At 44.1% G+C, this 21,335-nt stretch overlaps 1 protein-coding gene across 1 annotated transcript; it reads left to right on the top strand.

The window, feature by feature from the left end:
* The first annotated feature begins 1,710 nt into the window (after nucleotides 1-1,710).
* On the top strand, nucleotides 1,711-3,327 carry LOC146041605 (uncharacterized). Its single transcript, XM_083161547.1, has 2 exons — nucleotides 1,711-2,123; nucleotides 3,218-3,327. The coding sequence occupies exons 1-2, from the start codon at nucleotides 1,904-1,906 to the stop codon at nucleotides 3,325-3,327; spliced, it is 330 nt and encodes a 109-aa protein (XP_083017673.1). The 5' UTR covers nucleotides 1,711-1,903.
* The last annotated feature ends 18,008 nt before the right edge of the window (nucleotides 3,328-21,335 follow it).

Genomic DNA, 21,335 nt, shown 5'->3' with positions numbered 1-21,335 from the left:
GCCATTATCTCCTCCCAGATCTTCCATCTCCTTGTGTGTGCCAACTTGCCCGCTGGGCACTCTATTAAATCACGTGCCCGGGTCACCAGGATGTCAAGCTCCCGCGGTTCATATGCCATGTTTCTTGTGTTTGGTTCCTCTGTTGCCCCACTGCGGCCACGGGCACGGCCAGTGGCACGGGCACTGCCACTGCCATGGCCACGGCCACCGGTTGCTGTACTTGAAGTGCTGGGCTGGCTACTCTGTTGGGAAGCCACCTGCTGTGTTCCCAATGATTCTGCTGATGCTGAGGATGGCCCAGCTGCTGATTGGCCTGATGTTGATGGGCCATCTGGGTCCTCTGGGTTGAGGGGGACATATGTGGTGTTGGCCTCCATGCGTGACAAGAGATTCTGCACCACCTGGTCTTCCTCTGACTCTGAGCCTGGCATGTTTGCAACAAGTGTTTGCCTTTCTAGGACAACTTTAAATACTATTTCTGTAATTGGCGTTAATCAGCTGCAACCTGCGTTCCGTACGGCCGCGTCCCGTACGCCAGCGTCAACCGTGCGGCGCATACGGCCCGCCCCTTGGTGTTGAAAAATATTTCCAAAAAACCTGGCAAACTCAGTAAGTCTGATTTATTAGCTAAATGCTGATTCCAACACCAATGACCAAATACAACTGAGGTCAGACATGCAATGTATATTTGAATGTACTTCTGTACTGTGCACTTGTTTGCTATGTAGTACAACTGACACTACCCATTCCATATGTCAATCCAGTCCACCACTTAGCCACAAGTAATCAGTGCTAGCATCCAAATCACATGTGAAAGCACTCCAAATTCAGGTTAGATGCTAGCTACTTTTCATTCCACCTCTGTAGTAGGGGCCAGTAGAAGGTAAGTCTACACATGGCAGCATGGCCTAATTTTGGTAAAAGGTCTGCCTTCATTATAAATTAGGTGTTTAGTACCTTGTGGAGTTAGGTGTAAGTGTCTAGTGATGCAGACTATTTCACCTGTTGCTTAGACCCATGTTTGGTGAATGTTATAGATTAGATATAATGTGTTTCCATCTTATATTACACTGGTTAGGATGGGTGTGCGATGCAATGGGTTAGCCGTCTGTTCGGGCGCATACACGCTGTTAGTGTAAAAATGAACAATAAAGTTAATACCAAATATCACTCTGATCAACCAATGACAGCACATGATTGTTTGATTTGTGCCATTGCTAAGATGGCGGCTTATGGCAGAGCAGCACCCTTTTCTTCAGCCGAGCTGAGGACACTGGTCTCCGTTATGGAGACCAGGCTGGGGCGTGCAGGCCCCTTCATAACGAATAGGCAGAAACGCTCTGCCTATGCGGTGGCCCGCCGCCGGATATACGCCCGCACCCACGTGCGGCGGACCATCGCACAGCTGGAGCGGCGGTGGTCCGACCTCCGGCGCAGGGAGCCAGAGAGGCTTCAATCCATAAGGGCCAGCATTGCTAGATGTGAGTATTTCAACAGTAAATGTGGATTTGTACATGATTGCTTACCTGACATTATTTAATCCACTAAGGTCAGCAGCCTGATCACGAGTTAAACATGGCATACAATATATGAGTTTGACTCCCTGTAATGGTCATAAAATATGTTATTGGGGAGGATTAATGCTTGTGATGCTTAAAATGGGCCAAATGTCACAGCATACCTGCCATGTTACAGGCTGTGTTTTGTAAAGGCCACTGAGGAGCTGTTTGGCTGTACAATTATCTGTACTTATAACCTTTGCATTTATAGGTTGATAAGGCTTAATACAAATTACCACTAATTGCCACTTTTTTTACTTTTCCCAAACACAGCCCGTGATAGAGCAAGACAGGCACCGGAGCAGGCAGAGGCGTCCCAGGCCCAGGAGGAGGGCACTGGCGAGATGGTCGAGGAGGTTGAGCCAGAGGAGGAGGAGATTGTGGAGCCAGAAGAGGTGGTGCCAGAGGAGGAGGAAATTGTTGAGGAGGAGGTGGTGGCACAGGAGGAGGAGGTTGTGGTGGAAGAGATGGTGCCACAGGAGGAGGAGCTGGTGGACGCAGAGCTGGTACCAGCTGAAGAGGAGGATGAGGAGGCCTGTGAGGTGGCGCAGGCGGAGGAAAGTGGTATGTATACATAAAGATTCATTATTCTTTTAGTCATCTCCTATTTGCTTTGTAGCACTGGTGATTCTATAGTGTTTTGCAATACTATAAAGTGATAAAACAAACTGGATAGCAACAGACACACTTTGGGGTTAGATAGGGTGGCCAAACCATCCCTTTCATCCTGGACACATATTAATGACACAGGTTGTGCGGATGGCTGTCAGGTCGATTTTAAGTGCCACTGAACCTGTGTAGTTAATCTGTATCCTGGAAGAAAGTGATGACTTGCTCATGTAAGGGTTACATGTCCCTGCTGCTTGCATACAATCTGTAGCCTCATATAGGTGAGTAGAGTTTACTGGTGATTGATCTGTGTAAACTAGATTCAGTATGGCATAAATGGAGTATGGCCAGGCGTGGCTTAGACTGGAGTAACAAGTGGTGAGTGCCCCTGGGCCCTCCTCTAGCTAACCACCCCCTGCGGTCTGCATGTATGTTTTGCACCATAATTGTGTGTGGATTTGGTCTTAGTAATGCTTTTGAGCATGGGAGTGGGTTAGTGCTGCAGCTTCCCCTAACTGGCATTATGACAATGATTTCTGGAGCAGACCATCAGCAGGCAAGCCATGCTTGATTGCACAAATGTACTGAGCATTCCTGAGAGTTGTGTAACTCCCCTGCCAGGCTCCATCATATAACCGATACTGAACTTTGTTTGCAGAATTGTGATTGGTGCAGCGCGTGGCATGCTTCTCAGAGCTTAGTCATGGGTGGGTTTGGATTGAGAAGGAGCAGTATGACTGTGAGGTGTTCTACAGAGTAAAGGGTAGAGGGCCAAAATCAGGCTTTCCATGTAGTATGTATGCATGTATGTATAGGTGTATGTCTCAAATAAATAGTTAGATATGTGTGTGTATATATATATATATATTTATATATAGAGATATATATATATATCTCTATATATAAGAATATATATATATATATATATATATATATATATATATACACACACACACATGGCAGAATGCATGTTTAAAATGTAGGTTTGACTATGTTAAATGTATGCATGAATATCATTAGTCATTTTTACATTTGAATTTCCTCCACAGATGAGCCAGCCCAAGCAGAGGAGGGTCGCCGTGGGGCCCTCCTTCATCTAAGAGGCCTGATGCGGCAGATGTTGTGCCTAATGGATAGCATTATAGATGCTGAAAATTAATTTTCTTTTTTGTAAATATTTTTTGTGAATAAATCTTTATTTAAAGTTCAAAGTTGTCAGTGTTTTTTCCTAACATGCTAAAGTATATGTGTAAGTTGTTTAAAATGTTTAAAATAAGCAAAATGTACATAGTGTATATAGATGTATGTTAGGGTCACATGCTGTAAGGGTTAATGTGTGTCATGAATGAAGTAGGAATGTAAGTTAGTATAGATGAGCATTTAATTGATTGAAATTGCTAACAATCCCTTTTCCAGGAGGTTGCCTAATAGCCTAAGTGGGTCATGTGATCAATGTGTGAACTCTGTACAAAAGTGTTGGATTGTGCGTAACTACCCCGCATCGGGGCGTACGGACAGCTTCCCGTACGTTCTGACGCGGTAAGACCGTGCTTGTGCGGGAAGACCGTGCAAGAATCTGTACGTTTCCACCGCACACGCACGGTTTGTATGTCGTCCGTACACACGCCCTGTTCTTAAAGAGTGAGTCCGTCCGAATGCGGAGGACACGTGGGCGTTTCTACGGACAATGCCCGCACGCTGCCGCACAGCGTGGCGTGCGGCCCGCACTGTAAGAATTCGGGAATATCCGCACCGATCAGAATAAGGGCCATGGTGACAAGAGAGTGATTGACATGAAGGGACAAGGATCCTGTCTCTCTAGGCGGTCCCCATGACAACCATGAATACCTTGGAGATTGGTCAGCCATATCATGTTGGCAGTCACGATGCAAGAGGGACCACCTGATTAGAACCATCCAACAGCAGATTAGCAGATTATGTGATTATGTGACCATAATGCTGAATAGAGGATCACCAGTGATTGTTCTTCCAGTGGAAAGGGCGATCATGTGACAATGATTCACATCTACCAGACTTCTTTAACCAATCTTTTGAATACATGACCACTATTGGCTCTTCTGTATCTCGCGATCACGTGGTGCAAGGTTTGCATCACGTGACCTTCATAAGAAAACAGGAAGCCAACTTGATATGAAATAATGGCATGTATTCAATGCCGGTGCGAGCGGCCGGCGAGGGGGTTAAACTGCGAGGATCGCAGAAAACCAGTGATCCTCGCAGTTTAACCCCCGCGCCGGCCGCTCGCACTATGCAACGTTCCGGGGGAATCCTCGCCGTCACAGAACTGCGAGGATTCCCCTACAGGAGCGTATTCCGGAAAGAAAAGTGTGATTAAGTGCGATAATGGGCGAATTTTAGGCATGAAAATGTGTGAATTTTAGGCATGAAATTTGCGATTTTGTGTTTGTAAAAAAAAAAAAAAAAACGATGTGAGGTCCCCCCTCCTGAGCATAACCAGCCCCGGGCTCATTGAGCCGGTCCTGGTTCCAAAAATATGGGGGACAAAAAGCATAGGGGTCACCCGTATTTCTGAAACCAGCCACGGACTCTTGGACTGGTCCTGGTTCCAAAAATACGGGGGACAAAAAATCTAGGGGTCCCCCATATTTTGAAACCAGCACCGAGCTCCAACAGCCCGTGGTATCATGCCACAGCCGGGGGACACTTTTTACATAAGGTCCCCCGGCCGAAACATGAGCACCGTGGCTGGTCAGCCTTGGACGGGGTACCTGGAGGAGTGGGGACCCCCCTAATAAAGGCCGGCATCCATGGCCAGTGGACGCAGGCCTGATAGGGTTAAATCTCACATACGTAATATTGCTTTATGCAGAAGAACTACAAGTGCCAGCAGACCTCCCCCACATGCTGGGACTTGGAGAACCACAGGTCCCAGCATGCGGGGCATTAATGGGCCCGCTGGGACTTGTAGTTTACCTGTAAAAATAATGTTAAAAGAAAAGACACACACAGAAAAGTATAATTTTATTTTACACACATACACACACCTCACTTTTACACCAATATACTTACCAATCCAGGATCTAGCGCTGGCTCCCTGCTCCACAGCCAGCTCACCCCGCGCGGATAGCGGGCTGAACCGGCTTTCTCCGGCACAGCTAACAGCCTCTGTGATCTCAATGATCTGTGCAGGGTTCTGGCCAATTCGCATATCAGAACCTGGTCTAAATTTTGGCGATTTTTTGACATATTTTTCCCGAATTTGCATCTCATTAAATATGCGAATTGTATACTTTTCAATGGGAAAACATCTGGATGCGAGTTCCGGCACAAGTAAAAATCGCACTTTCAGAAAGTGCGATTTTGCGGCAAAATCTGCGGTTTTTGCCGTGTTCCGCATCTCATTAAATATGCGAATTCGGGAAAAAGTGCGATTTCGGCCGTTTTTGGCGTCTCTTTAAATATCACCCAATATTTCTTATATTTGATTTATAGTTATAAGTGTGCCTCCTTTTCATCAAATGTTTTAATATAATAATGGACACTTTGGTAGATAAAGTGAAATTAAGTGCAGGTGCATCAGTTAAGCAGCCATATTGTTTGTGGTATAAATACTTATCCTTGATAAATTAAGAATCACCTTTAAAAATGTGGGAGTCACCCAGCGAAACGCTGCGGTCCTCAAACTATGGGTCCTAACCCCAAATATCACTGATTTAGAGATTCGGAGTATTCAGGCAGCTCCGCCCCCACTCCAATGCTCTGCCTCTTCTGTACCATCGAGCAGCAGCTGCTGCCGCCTCTGCCACAAGTGGGCTGCACTACATGGCTGGCAGCGAGGGCACTCCCTGGGGCTTTTGAGCTATACAAATCTAACAGATATTACAGGTTCCTGATTAAGCTGGGGAGCTCTGATCCCAGAGCAAGGAATTGAGCCTGAGCCTTTTTTTCTGTACCATATACAACTAAAATTGAATTCCGACTGTCGTATGAAACTGCAATTCTGACTGTTGGGATGGGGACGGTCGGAAACCCGGATTAAATACTCCCATTAGCCTAGACTCTGCCAGGATTGTTAGATGTTAGACGGATTACAGTGTTTTGAGTTTAGGCTTAATTAATGATGTTCTTGCTTTTCCAGTATATTATGTTTAAGCTTCTTGCAGCAATTAATCAGTTTATTTAAATAAATGAATAGTTCATTCAAATAAAACAGCTAACATGTTCTGCCAAATCCATGTCTCTGTGTCTTTATTTTAATAAGTTAAGTCAGTGGTTTCCAAACATGCATGCTGTAACACCCTTGGTTGCCTTGGGACCCTTGCTTGGTTTGGGGGTCCAGGACTGATTCAAATTAATGATGGTCAATGTAATTGGCAAAGTCAGTGCTTGAGGCTGCCAATCATAATATATTTGGACAAAAACAAGCAAATCTTGTCCCTCACTACGTAGTTAAAGCTAGAGATAACATATGAACACCCCTAGGGGTGCCGTCAATAGAATTCTGATGCTATAGGGTGCTATGATTTTAAAAAGTTTGGGAAACAGCTTGTTAAGTGTTTCCTATCACCAGGGCTATTTTTCAGCAGGCTCCAGCAGGAACTGAGGCCCTTATTCTAATTCACTCTTTCTGACAAAATATTTCTTAGATGGACAAAACCATGTGCACTGCAGGTGAGGCAGGTGTTACTTGTGCAGAGAGAATTAGATCTGGGTGGGGTTTTACACCTGCCTCACCTGCAGTGCACATGGTTTTGTCCATCTAAGAAATATTTTGTCAGAAAGAGTGAACTAGAATAAGGGCCTCAGTTCCTGCTGGAGCCTGCTGAAAAATAGCCCTGCCTATCACTGATACATTAGGAGGTTTAGTGCTCTTTGAAAAAGTGATTAGTGACTTTTATGTGATTAGTGACTTTTTGGGAATGTAAAATATGTACTGGCAACAAGCAATAAACTTAAATATAGCACTTATATATAGCACTGACTCATTGGGCAGTTCTGTCTTGACTGTTTCTATAAACAACGATATCTACATATTAAATCGCTAATGAGAAAGGAGGAATTAAGAATTTTTTTATTAATCTATATTAATTAGCATTAATGGTAAACCTCCACCTCCTAAAACCTTGAGTGCCAACATTGCTGTGAGATATGCCAAATATCCGCTAAAAATGCCAGGGCCATAGTCAAGGAATATGAATCACTTTAGTTATTGCCGTTAAATGATCTGAAGTCAGTTAATTGAAGCTTAGTTAAATATCATCCATAATCCAAGAGAGATTGTAAACAATTCTAGTGTTAGTTTTGTTGGAAGCCAATTAACCTACCAGTATATTTTTGGATTGTGGGCAGAGGCGTAGCTAGGGCGGAGCCGGTGGAGCACATGCTCCAGGCTCAGACATGGCACCTGGCGCCGGAGCTCTGCCACCGGCTCCCCCGCCCTGCTCGCCCGCTCCCCAGGGCAGGGCCGGCGCCACCACTAGGCAAATCTAGGCATTTGCCTAGGGCACCGGCCACTGGAGGGCGGCATTTTGCCCCCCGTGCCGCGGGGGTACCTGTCCTGCGGCGCTGTGTATTTAAAGCTGGCGGCGGAGGCAGCGGGGGTCCCTGCAGTCAATAAGAAATAACGAGCGCTATCCGCCGGGCTATGCGGAAGCGCTTCTGTTGTGAAAACACTGTCCGCACGCTGATTGGCTGAGATTCAGCCAATCAGCGTGCGCCGTGCGGCCAGTGTTTTCACAACAGAAGCGCTTCCGCATAGCCCGGCGGATAGCGCTCGTTGACTGCAGGGACCCCTCTCTGCCACCACCGCCAGCTTTAAATACACAGCACCGCAGGACTGGTACCCCCCCCCGGCACCGGGGCGCCCCCACCCCGATTCGCCTGGGGCGCTCCGGTGCCTTGCACCGGCCCTGCCCCAGGGTGGTGCAGTGAAAGAAGGAAGCAGCTGCCGGCATGCAGAAGAGGCCAGCCACAATAGAAGGACGCTGCAGCTCTTTTCAGGATAACCGGGGCACTCGCTGACATTACCAGCGTGAGCTACACAGCCTCAACAGGTCCTACACACGAGGAGCATCTCCCTGTGAGCCGGGCCCGGGATGTCATAGGGAATGGAAGCTTCTCCAAACCCCCAGTACCAAGTACGGTAGCAGCGCAGCATATTCAGTCGGATGGCCGAGGCACCACTGAGCACTGCCGGGTACGGGGTACCCTGAAGGATGGCAGGTACCCGCTTTTGGGGGGGGGGGTCTCCTGTATGTGTCAGCCACCCCAGCTGACTGCTTAGTTACCTGCTGCGCTCTGCAACGGGCACGCTGTGCCATTAACACCTTCTGCCCTGCGGAAGTACGGCACTTTATTCGCCGACATATGTAAGTGCTAGACTGGCACGCATCTCACTCCTGAATTGTTTGTGTACCTTTGCACTGGTGACACCCCCCCCCCCCACGCTGTGTACTGTGTGTTCCAGCCACCCCTGCCTGTAGTCTGTGTGTGTCAGCTCCACGTCTCCTGTATGTGTCAGCCACCCCTGCTGACTGCCTGCCTCCCCCGCTCCCACCTCTGTGTGCCTGCCTCATCCATAGTAGTATCTCCCTGTCTCTTTCTCTCTTACTCTCTCCCTGATGTCCCTTCTCTCCCTAACTCAATCCTGCTTGCTCTGCTCCTTCTCCAACCTCCCAATATCTCTCTGTATCAGTGTTTCCCTCTCTCTCTCCCCTTCTCATCCCTTTCCTTCTCCCTCTTCCATATGCCTCTCTTTATCTCATTCCCTATTTTTCCACAAAACCCTCTTTCTCCCCCTGACCTTCCCTCTATCTCTCTCACTGACAGCATCATTGCCTCACTCCCCGAGTCAGGGGGGTTATCAAAATTTTGCTATGGGGCCCATAAACCTATAGTTACGCCCCTGCCTTCACCCCCTCATGCAGTCGGGCCTATGTGTCTCCAATCCCGGTATGCCCGCACACCCGCCCGCTGATGCCTGTATTCACCAGCCAACCCAGCCCCTTGTCTCTCACACGCCTCAATATGAAAGGTAAATAAGGTACTTGTGTATTTTGGCGGCGCCCATCGCATCGCATACCATAACACATACGATGGTATGCGATGCGACGCGATATCGTACGATAGTGCACGATGGCATACAATTTACATAGGATGCGATGCGATTAAACATTGTATAAGCACCCTAATGGGTGCTAATACTATGTTAAGCACCCAAATGGGTACTTACAATGTTAAATGCACCCCCACGCCAACCCCCACTATAAACGTGAACCCGAAGCGTGGCGAGCGCAGCGAGCCCGTGAGGGGCGGCGGTACGCGTCCTACGACCTTTTCATACCCCCACTATCCACGTCGGCGTGGAGTTGAGAATAGAATAGTGTGGCGAGCGCAGCGAGCCACCGAGCCCGAAGCGTGGCGAGCCCCGCGAGGGGACGCGGATACCTTCACAGGTAAACGCGTCCCCTCGCGGGCTTCACAGGTGTCCGCATCGCCACGGACACCTGTGAAGCCCGCGAGGGGACACGTATAACTGTGAAGGTATCCGCGTCCCCTCGCGGGGCACGCTACGCTCGCCACGCTTCGGGCTCGGTGGCTCGCTGCGCTCGCCACACTATTCTATTCTCAACTCCACGCCGACGTGGATAGTGGGGGTATGAAAAGGTCGTAGGACGCGTACCGCCGCCCCTCGCGGGCTCGCTGCGCTCGCCACGCTTCGGGTTCACGTTTATAGTGGGGGTTGGCGTGGGGGTGCATTTAACATTGTTAGCACCCATTTGGGTGCTCAAAAGCACCCTTTAGGGTGCTTATACGATTTTTGGTCGTATAGGGGGTCAAAATCGCGTCGCATCGCATCGCATGCCATCGGGTGCATGGCATGCGATGCGATGCGATCTGTACGACGGACATCGGGGGCGCCGCCAAAATACACAAGTACCGTAAATAAAAATAGATTTTAAATATATATATACTTAATGGCTGGCTGTATGGCCAACTATGCATCTGGACATCTATTTTTACAGTATGTGGAGGCCTGGAACTGCACTCCTTTGTCAATCTCCCCCTGCTCTCTGTAGCTCCTCTTTTCCCTACTCTCTCTTCCTCCTGACCCCTCTCTCTTAACACTCTATCACTTCCCCTTCATCTCACCTCTCTCTTTATTCATCTCTCTCCTCCCATCCTCTTTCCCCACACTCCCTCCCTCTCCGACTCTGACAGTCTGTCACACTCTCTTTCCTTCTCTCCTCCATCTCTCTCCCTACCCGACACCTTCTTTCTCACTCTCTGTCTCTGTCCATTGCTTCTCCTTACATGCTCTCTCCCTCCCTGTCTAATCCCCTTTCTCCCTCCTACACCCTTTCTCTCTATTTCACACATGGCAGTGGGGGGCTTTCAAAACCTCGCTATGGGGCCCACACGTTTATAGTTCCGCCCCTGGTGGCATCACTAGGTGGGCTGCACCCCACCTCCGACAATGACCACTGCTGTCCACGGACCCGCTGACCTGGTCCCAGCAATAACCTACTAAAATTGGGGGGGCGGACGAACATGCCCTTGCTCCGGGCACTGTGGCACCTAGCTACACCACTGATTGTGGGAGGAATCCGGAGTACCCGGAGTAAACCCACACAAGCATGGGGAGAATATACAAATGGTACAGTTAGGGCTATGGTGGGTATCGAACTCATGACCTGTAATGTTAACCATTACACCATCCGTGATGCCCAGGAAATAGCCGAGAACCCTTCTAGAAATGTTCTCCTGCCCAACTAGTGTTCTTCATACAATTCATCCAATCCCAATTACAAGTACAGTAAGAAGCCTCATTCTAATAAATACAAAATACATTTCTAATCTCCATAAACAGGGGTCAGTCAGGACCTAGGAGCATAGGTGCATCCTCCATAGCTGTGCTCAAGGGAGCAAGGTTTGAGTAAAATGCTGGCTCACTGCAACTTGTTCCTGTTGGGACAGCAGCTCCTGTACCTCTTGTCCAGATATGACCACACCCCCTGGCTAACCGGTGAGCAATCGTCATCCACCTATGATGGGCCAAAACAATAATTGAGTAGCCACCAATCTGTAAAATTGTATTGATGAGGATAAACATTTACAAATAATATCTTAAACTTAATATTTTGGAATCATTAGCGGTAGTAGGATTTTATCAATTTACAACAAATTCACCAATTATAATAAATTCAACGTACAGTATATGACTCCTACAATTCTGTGAGTAAGAGTCATAAAATACTTTGATTTATTTACCGATCACATAACCAATCACATAACCCTTGTGTTGACATACGGTTGCTATGTGAATATTGTTTTATGAGACTGACTACGTGACTAATAAATAAGTGATTTTCTCAAGATTCATTTGACACTAAGTATAGGCATGCCCTTAGTATTAAGTTACTATAACTCTATTAAGTTATTGAATCTTAAGGATTTTTCCCTCAGTTCTATTATTCTCTATGCAAATGTTTTGCTTGGTTGCGATTTCCTATATGTCTTTATTTATCAACCTGTAGACACCAGATCTGTGATTTTCAGCATTCACTCTGGCTTGGGGGTATTCAAGAGACTTTTTTTTAACTATTAGTACCTGATGAAAGAATAAAGAATTAACAAAAAAACTAATTATTCATAATGTCAGTTTGGTAGTATAATTCATAGAGTTTCCAGTGACAGCTATTTTGACTTGCTGTCTGGACAAAGGTGGATCTTTAACTGGTGGAAGAGTTGGATTGCATTCAGGCACAGGTCAAACAGAAAATATGGACCAGTCAGTAGAAGATGTGATTAACACAGACCAAAATACTGCTGCAAGTTTACCCTGATACATCTTGAATTCACAACCATTCAACTTTCCAATCAACAAAGCACGTAAAGATACTGGGTCAAACAAGCAGGTGCAAAAGCATTGAACCACTTATTAGCGCATAAGATTTGGGATAGACAGTAGTGCATATGTTTGGGGATAGACAGTAAGGCGTAAGGTTGGGGATAAACAGTAGTGCGTAAGGTTGGGGAGAGACAGTAGTGCATAAGGTTGGGGATATACAGTAGTGAATAAGGTTGGGGATAGACAGTATTGCATGAGGTTGGGAATAGACAGTAGTGCATAAAATAAGGGATAGACAGTAGTGCATAGGATTGTGGATAGAAAGTAGTGCATAAGATTGGGAAAAGACATTAGTGCATACGGTTGGGAAAAGACAGTAGTGCATAAGGTTGGGAATAGACAGCAGTGCATAATGTGGAGAAAAAAGTGTATAAGAATGGAAAGAATAGACAGTAGTGAATATGTTTGGGGATATACAATAGTTAATAAGGTTGGGAATGGACGGAAGTGCATAACCTTGGGAAGGTTTAGATTAGACAGTAGTGCATAAGGTTGGGAATACACAATAGTGCATAAGATTGGTAACAGACAACAGTGCATAAGGTCAGGGATAGACAGTAGTGCATTAGGTTGGGAATATACAGTAGTGTATATGGTCAGGAATAGATAGTAGTACATGAGTTTGGAAATAGACAGTTATGCGTAAGGTGGAGAATAGAAGTGTATACGAATGGAAGTAAACAGTAGTGCATATGGTCGAGGATAGACAATAGTAAAAGAGTTTGGAAATTGAAAGTAGTCCATAAGGTGGAGAAAAGAAGTGTATAAGACTGGTAACAGACAGCAGTGCACAAGGTCAGAGATAGACAGTAGTGCGTAAGGTTGGGGATAGACAGTAGTGTGTATGGTTGGGGATAGACAGTAGTGTGTATGGTTGGGGATAGACAGTAGTGCATAAGGCTGGGGATATACAGTAGTGCATAGGATTGGTAATAGACAGTAGTGCATAAGGTGGGGAATAGACAGAATTTTATAAGATTGGGAATAGACAGTAGTGCATAAAGTTGGGAATAGACAGTAGTGCATAAGGTTGGGAATACACAGTAGTGCATATGGTAAAGAATAGACAGTAGTGTATATGGTTGGGAATATACAGTAGTTCATACGGTGGAGAATAGACAGAATTATATAAGATTGGGAATAGACAGTAGTGCATAAAGTTGGGAATAGACAGTAGTGCATAAGGTTGGGAATACACAGTAGTGCATATGGTAAAGAATAGACAGTAGTGTATATGGTTGGGAATATACAGTAGTTCATACCGTGGAGAATAGACAGAAGTGTATAAGATTGGGAATAGACAGTAATGCATAGGGTTGGGAATAGATAGTAGTGTACAAGATTTGGAATAGACAGTAGTAAATAAGGTGTGGAATATACCGTAGTGCATAAGGTGGAGAATAGACAGCAGTGTATATGGTTGGAAATAGACAGTAGTTCATATGGTGGAGAATAGACAGATGTGTATAAGATTGGTAATAGACAGTAGTAAATAAGGTGTGGAATATACGGTAGTGCATAAGGTTGAGAGTAGACAGTAGTAAATAAGGGGGGAAATATACAGTAGTGCATAAGGTTGGGAATAGACAATAGTGCATAAGGTGGAGAATAGACAGATGTGTATAAGATTGGGAATAGGCAGTAATGAATAAGGTTAGGAATATACAGTAATGCATAGGGTTTGGACTAGATAGTAGGGTATAAGATTGGGAATAGACAGTAGTGCATAAGGTTGGGAATAGACAATAGTGTACAACATTAGGAATAGACAGTAGTACATAAGGTGTGGAATATACAGTAGTGCATACAGTTGGGAATATACAGTAGTGCATAAGGTAGGGAATAGACAATTACGCATTAGGTTAGACTATAGAGTAGTGCATATGGTAGATAATAGAAGGAAAAGCATACGGTTGGGAATGTACAGTAATGCATTGGATTGGGAATAGACAGTAGTGTATAAGGTGGGGAATAGTGAGTAGTGCATAAGGTTGTAAATAGACAATAATGCATAGGATTGGGAATGAATAGATAGAAGTGTATAACATTGGCAATGGACAGTAGTGTATACATTCAGGGATATACAGTAGTGCATAGGATTGGGAATAGACAGTAGTGCATAAAGTGGGGATTAATGAGTAGTGCATAAGGTTGTAAATAAACAATAATACATAGGGTTGGGAATGAATAGATAGAAGTGTATAACATTGGCAATGGACAGTAGTATATACTGTACATTCAGGGATAGATAGTAGTGCATAAGATTGTGGTTAGACCTTATGTCTATCTATGTTTGGGCCCTACCTAAATTGCATTACTTGTCATTTGTTCTTGTCACTTTCTAGAAAACAGCAATTTATCTATTTCCACAAAACTGCCCTTTGTATTGTCTGCTTCCTATACATTAGAAAGAAAAACTCAGTCCATATATGCGCTTGAAGATAATGTTCCAAACCAAATTCTTCCACTTTTTCTTTCCACCTCAAATGACTCGGGGATATAGAAAGAAGAAGAGAATATACAATTGTAATCGGATGACAACACTGAAAAGAATTTCCTCCAAAATCGTGTGGGGGGATATTCTAATAGAAGGTGCTCCCAGAGTTCCCCGTAGATCCAAAGGTCATCAGTATTGGGTCACCACACTCTTGTGCATATGAGCAAATGCTTACATGTATGCTTACATGAATATACTTAGGACAACACCTATAAAGGTATCTTTATGGGGTATAGATTCTCACAAACTTCTCCAGATAAAAAGGTTTTATTCCATTAAAACAAGGCACAGGGCACACTCTTTGACAGCAGAAATCACCACACTAGTTGGAACCCGGGTAACATGTGAGTAATACTGTACTGTATCGAATATGGTCCTGCACCAAATGAACTATAAAATAGACACTGGTAGCAACCAGTGTCTATTTTATAGTTCATTTGGTGCAGGACCATATTCGATACAGTACAGTATTACTCACATGTTACCCGGGTTCCAACTAGTGTGGTGATTTCTGCTGTCAAAGAGTGTGCCCTGTGCCTTGTTTTAATGGAATAAAACCTTTTTATCTGGAGAAGTTTGTGAGAATCTATACCCCATAAAGATACCTTTATAGGTGTTGTCCTAAGTATATTCATGTAAGCATACATGTAAGCATTTGCTCATATGCACAAGAGTGTGGTGACCCAATACTGATGACCTTTGGATCTACGGGGAACTCTGGGAGCACCTTCTATTAGAATATCCCCCCACACGATTTTGGAGGAAATTCTTTTCAGTGTTGTCATCCGATTACAATTGTATATTCTCTTCTTCTTTCTATATCCCCGAGTCATTTGAGGTGGAAAGAAAAAGTGGAAGAATTTGGTTTGGAACATTATCTTCAAGCGCATATATGGACTGAGTTTTTCTTTCTATTGTATGTTTGATGGTCCGGTGACCATCGTCTGAGTTCTTTGCTGCATCAAGATTACAGCGCCAGTGGTGAAATTGTTTTTTCTTTGTTGCTTCCTATACATGTTTATGTGCAGACTGCTCCCAATATAAACATAAACTTGTATTTCGAGCTACCCTATGACCATTCTATAAAAGCCATTTGTTTGCCAAAGAGGTTTGTGCTTCTGTGAATTTGGCAGAGCCAGTTGCCAAACCTAAGATTGACCTCTCTCTCCACAGGCAGATTGAAACACCCTATTATACATACTGGAACTATTCCCCAATCAGTGCTAGGTTCTGCAAGTAATCAAAACTGTAAGAAGGGAGAGGTCTGTCGCTGGTAAAGTGCCAGTGTACATACATCGGTATTGGGCAGTGGTTTCATTGTTGGTGCCAGTATAATCTCACTATTGATCCAGGCACAGTGATATCCTTGAGTGGTCAGGGTGTGGACTAAATGTTACATAATATAGGGTAATAATAATAATAATATATGCAGGTACTTAAGAGGGGTTCGTGGAGTAAGGCCATCTGTAGGCCATTGTCACAGGACTATAGAAGCGGTGTGTTACAAGTTTAGGTACATTTGCATATCACCACTAACCCCTTGTCCTTCACTGTGTGTGAATGTTGGCTATGAGATATTAATAATTTCCTACTGTTTCCTTGTTGTTAATGTGACATCATCACAGTCTATCGAGAAATAGAAGCCAAGCATGATAAGCTTAAAGGACGAATCCACCTGAATCCTGGAGTACAATACTCCAGCTGCTTGGTACCACTGAGAAATGTGCTGACTTTTTTACTGCATCATTCATTTCCTAGACTATTGTTAAACTTCGTTGTAGACCTTAATATCAATAAAATACAGACATAAGACTAGATCAGTCTGTCATCAAGAATATATTACTATATCATACATCTGGACCCTCACCGCCTGCTGCATTGTAGGGTCCTAATTGGAAAGATGGTAAGAGCACCAGCTCGTGTAACACTCATAGGCAAAAGGACATTTCCCCTGACAAGTGACAGTGGAATCAGGGGCTGTCACTGTGATCTTCACCCTATACATAGGACAGATGAACTGTTGGGCTATATGGGAAATCAATCAACAATAGTCTGGAATCTTGTATTCTTACTCCCACTTTCCCTTTCACTAACACATAACTTACTGTATCACCTGATATGTGCTACGCTGCTGGGTGTCTCTGTCCTTCTACAATATAACTCTCAGTCTGTGGCTTCATGAAAACCCCTTTTTTTCCCATTGGGACTGACGTATTAAGCCTCGAAAGAGAAAATACCAGTTTTTCGCATTTTATTTCAATTAAGATCTGAGTGGCTGGTACTTGATCACTCTTTACTCTATAATTTTTTAAGGCTTAGTACATCTGCTCATGTCCTTCCACTGACACATGCAGCCAACACCAATTCATCTATAAATTAATTTGTTCTCTCTCCTCGCTATTCCGGTTAAGAAATTCGATCACAAAAAGGAGCGGTAACCCACAGTCCTAGTGTATAACAGGCAATGGAAGCATTACTTGCAGGCGGGGTGTACTGAAGCCGTGATGGACCTCAGAGCTGTAGCAGACAACAGTGGAAGGTGACTGCCATGGCGGCTGGGCTCATCTGATGGTCATAAACCAATACTCGAACAATCACAATGCAACCCAAGGACAAATCGCATATTGGTGACAGATCCTATTAGCAATTTATTAAGGTTATAGGTTAGTTAGAGTGAGATTAGGAGTTTGGGCTAGGGGTTTGGTTAGCCTATAAATGTATTAGGCTCAGGGTTCAGATTAAGGTTAAAGGTTGGGGTGTTAATGTTGGGGTAATAGGATATTAGTGTCTGGGTTTAGGATTATTGTAATTTTTGTGTTTATTGTGTTCGGAGTATTGGTTTGAGCAGTAGGGGGGTTATGCAATGTGCCGTCACTATTTCCGATGGGGGAAATAGCGGCGGCTCCCTATTCAATGCTGTCTTTAGCGACAGCATTGATGCGGGATCACGGCAGAATGGGCCCGACTTTAGAAGCTGACGGGCCCATTCTGCCAATACTGGACATGGATTGTCGCGATCCTGGCCGCAGATCACCAATCCACAGCTATTTTAGCGGCCACACCCCCTTTGCGCCAATCGGCAAGTGGGACATTGAATCCCGCCTGTCGTCCTGCAGTCGATCAGACCACAAACGGGCCAGGATCACGGCTGTCGGGAGGGATCGACAGAGGTGATCCTGGATTGTATACCCTCCTTAATGTTTTAAGTTAGGAATAATAACTAATGATAATAATTATTATTATTATTATTCTATTTATTTAGTGCATTTTCTCTAATAGGACTCCAGGCACATAAGTGTGAGGGTTACAGTATTAGTGTTGGGGTATTAGGATTAAGGGTTAGAGTATTGGTTATAGGTTATATTGGTTATAGTATAAGTGTTTGGAGTTAGGAATAATAATAATATTAATAATTAATAATAATTATTATTATTATTATTATTATTATAAATTATTATAATGCATTTTCTCTAATAGGTTAAATGTATTAGTGTTAGGTCTTTTCCGTGATTTGCGCATCTGCACTTGTGATGTCCACGGGAACAGGGTGTGGCAGCCATGTTCCCGGAGACCCGAGCATAATGCCAGCTTTTCCTTGCTGCCAAAAAGAAGGGGGCCTGCAACTGAGTCTGCAAACGGGCCCTCTCCTCTCTTAAAGTCCCCTAGTCCATGGATATAATGAAAGGTATTATACAAACTGTAGGCAGCCTGCCATAAAGACTAGTTTACGTATGCTTTTCTTATGTGTCGTCAAAGAAGATTGGTAGTTTATCATTCTTACATATCAACGACTGACAATGCTTTCAGTATTTCTATAATGAAACGATGGATTCATTTTGATACAGCCACACAAAGAAAAATGCAGGTGGGTCCTGGGAGGATTACGTCAATGTGGTGCATAGGATTAATGTCCTGTGAAACAGAACCGCACTCATGAGCTGTGCGGAGGGGGATTTGGCAGCTTGTAAACTTAGCGAACTATCCCAAGCATTTGCCAACCCTTTGTGACAAAGCTGCTGGGCCACTCCCCACCTTCTCCTACCTTGTCCCATGCACCTGGGTCTTACAATGGCTCTGAATCGCACTGCTAAGGAATTACATACAATATTTAATCTCTGACAACTTTATAGTGAAATGTGAGACTACAATTATTTCATTACAATAGGAAACCTTTTGGCATTCAAAGGGAACACAACCTTTATTAACAAGAAAATTCGTAGCAGTGAAAACAAGAAAAAAAAATCTAAGTGGTTCTGGGAAATGACAGTAATTAATTGAGACTATTGAATTAAAAGAGAAATACACTGATTAGCACAAAGAGCTGTATCCAGGAAGTTGCTAATAGGAGCTTGCAGAGGGGCAAATACTGTAAGTAGTGCCAACTATACCATCTGTTTTTCTACCGATGTACAGTATATACTTTAGTACAGGGTTGCCTACCTCGTGTGCACACAATCATACAATTCCGCCGGCCCCGGGAGATTGGAGGATTGGTCCTCTGATCTGACGTCCTGCACGTCAGATCAGTTGGGATTGGGAGCAGATTGCATGTGCTTTTAAGCACATGCAATTTGTCATTAGATGGCTCATACAACCAGAGTCATGTGACACTCCCTCCCTGACTAGCAGAGAAGAGAGGTGCAGCTTCCGGGTGGCCCGTGGCAGTGAAGATTTTAGGAGCCGCAGAAGTTTCCAAGCGGCAGACGGGTGGGCGGCTGAAGAGAGCAGTGGACGTCCATTTACACAATTCTGTCACTACTCTGAAAACAGTTTCCAGAGGATTGCTGCATTCGGGCTATTTAATAATGACATAACACAGCAGATGTGAGCAGATAGGTAGTTGCTGGCAACCTGTAAATTAAAAAAAAATGTATTTTTGGTACTCCTATCCTTTTGATCCTAATAGGCCAGCCCCCTATTTAAATGAAGCTTCAATCATACAATCATGCAGCAGATAGATTGTATGATTGATTGTATGACAGATTGTAAGTACATTGTGTGTCCAAAAACCACCAAGGACTGCCGGGGAGTTGAAGGGAAATTGGACACAATCGTGATTCTAAGACCGATCTTTCTGATGTATGGCCAGCTTTAGCCTTTTAACATTCTTGCTTTTTTTTTTTTAAATGTAATGAGTTCTTTCTTATCTAGTGAAATGTGAGGTTTCAACTTATGCAACCAATGAGTTTCCTGATCAACGTGAAGACTTGTAAATTAATTAATTATTAATACATTATTCTGTATTCTTATCCTTGATCACCTGGAGTGTTCAATAACTAAAAATATTAATTTAAATGAGCATTTCTTAAAAATGGTGATCCAGCACCTGCAGAAACCTGGGTTATAGCGCCCAATAGTGGGACAATCTCATACCCAAATTTATAGAAGCCATTATCCAAAAAATATTACATGAGTCAGGTTGCTTGGTCTATACTGTATGTACACTTCACCTCGGGAATATCTGGAGAAAATAACCCCAGAACGTACGAAGTACCTTCAGAAAAAAGTACTTTTTTACTTTTTATTTTTATATATATTTATTTATATATATATATATATATATATATATATATATATATATATATATATATATATATATATATATATATATATATATATATATATAAGGAGCAATTAGAAGCAAGCACACCAGTTTAGTAGAAGATGAGAAAAACTTTATATAAAAAAAAGGCATCAGTCCATACTTGCAGTACAGCAAATCTTTGTAACAGAGTACATTTGCAGAGTTTTAAATCCAGGCTTTACATGTGCAAAAATCCATACTTTACATGTGCAAAAAAAGACTGCAAGGACGCCATGTTCGAGCTCAACAGCTGTTTCGGTGCAGGTATCACCGTCGTCAGGAGCACACTGAACTGGCACACATTGCACCCCTTTATAGCAACCAACATTAGAGACAAACAATCTCACCTGTCTGAACACACGTGAGTTTTCATTGGCGCGCTAACCGCCATCACAGCCTTCCTCTTGCCGCAAGTTCCGGAAGTGACGAGGCGCAGCCACGGCAACAAGCCTAGGCAAGCGTCCGTCACCTTGGAAACTACTGGCAGCTTCGCCGGAAGTGACGCGACGCGGGTCACGGCAGAAGCCTGACACCGCGTCCATCACCTAGGCAATGCCAGATAGCGTAGCGCTTCTCCTGTCATCACCCCCAAATAGAGATCCAGGGGCGATCCACAGATCAGCGCTTAACTACCATCCGGTGTCGGACAGGGAAATAGAGGTCAGCCCTGCTCCCAGGGTACAGTCCCCTCCCAGCCGGCACCGATCGCCATGGCGGGGGAATGAACTGGCTGAATAACTAGTGAACTAAACTCCATGTTGGCTACCACCAGGGGTACATTATGTATACAACAGTGGGTGTTATCAGCAATAAATGTGATCAATCATATCATATAAGTAATTTAAAGCATTACAGATAATAATGAAAAAATAAAAAAATAAAAAATATAAAAAATTTATTCAGAAAAATACAAGCAAAAAAAATAAGAAAAAATTATCATAGAAAGCAATGAAAAGACAAATCCTCATTCAGTCCTTGAGGTGAGAGACAGTTCAATTGATGGATCCAAAAACTCTCCTTTTGTAGCAAGAGTCTCCCTCTATCCCCTCCCCGTCGCAATGGGGGTATGTGATCTAAAGGGATAAAGCTGAAGTCTCTTAATCGATGTTGACACTGGACAAAATGCCTAGCAACAGGCGGAGTGTTTGAGTCAATGGTGTTATAGGCTTTTTTTATTGAGGAGCGATGCATACA

The sequence above is a fragment of the Crinia signifera genome, chromosome 19, assembly GCF_055691185.1.
Source record: "Crinia signifera chromosome 19, ASM5569118v1, whole genome shotgun sequence".
Lineage (NCBI taxonomy): Eukaryota > Metazoa > Chordata > Amphibia > Anura > Myobatrachidae > Crinia > Crinia signifera.
This window is presented reverse-complemented; position numbering and strand designations above follow the sequence as displayed.

Bases quoted from the DNA above. Each gene is read 5' to 3' on its own strand.
- LOC146041605 (XM_083161547.1), top strand. From the start codon at position 1,904: ATGGTCGAGGAGGTTGAGCCAGAGGAGGAGGAGATTGTGGAGCCAGAA. The intron at 2,124-3,217 runs GTATGTATACAT...TTTCCTCCACAG, and splicing joins GGCGCAGGCGGAGGAAAGTG to ATGAGCCAGCCCAAGCAGAG.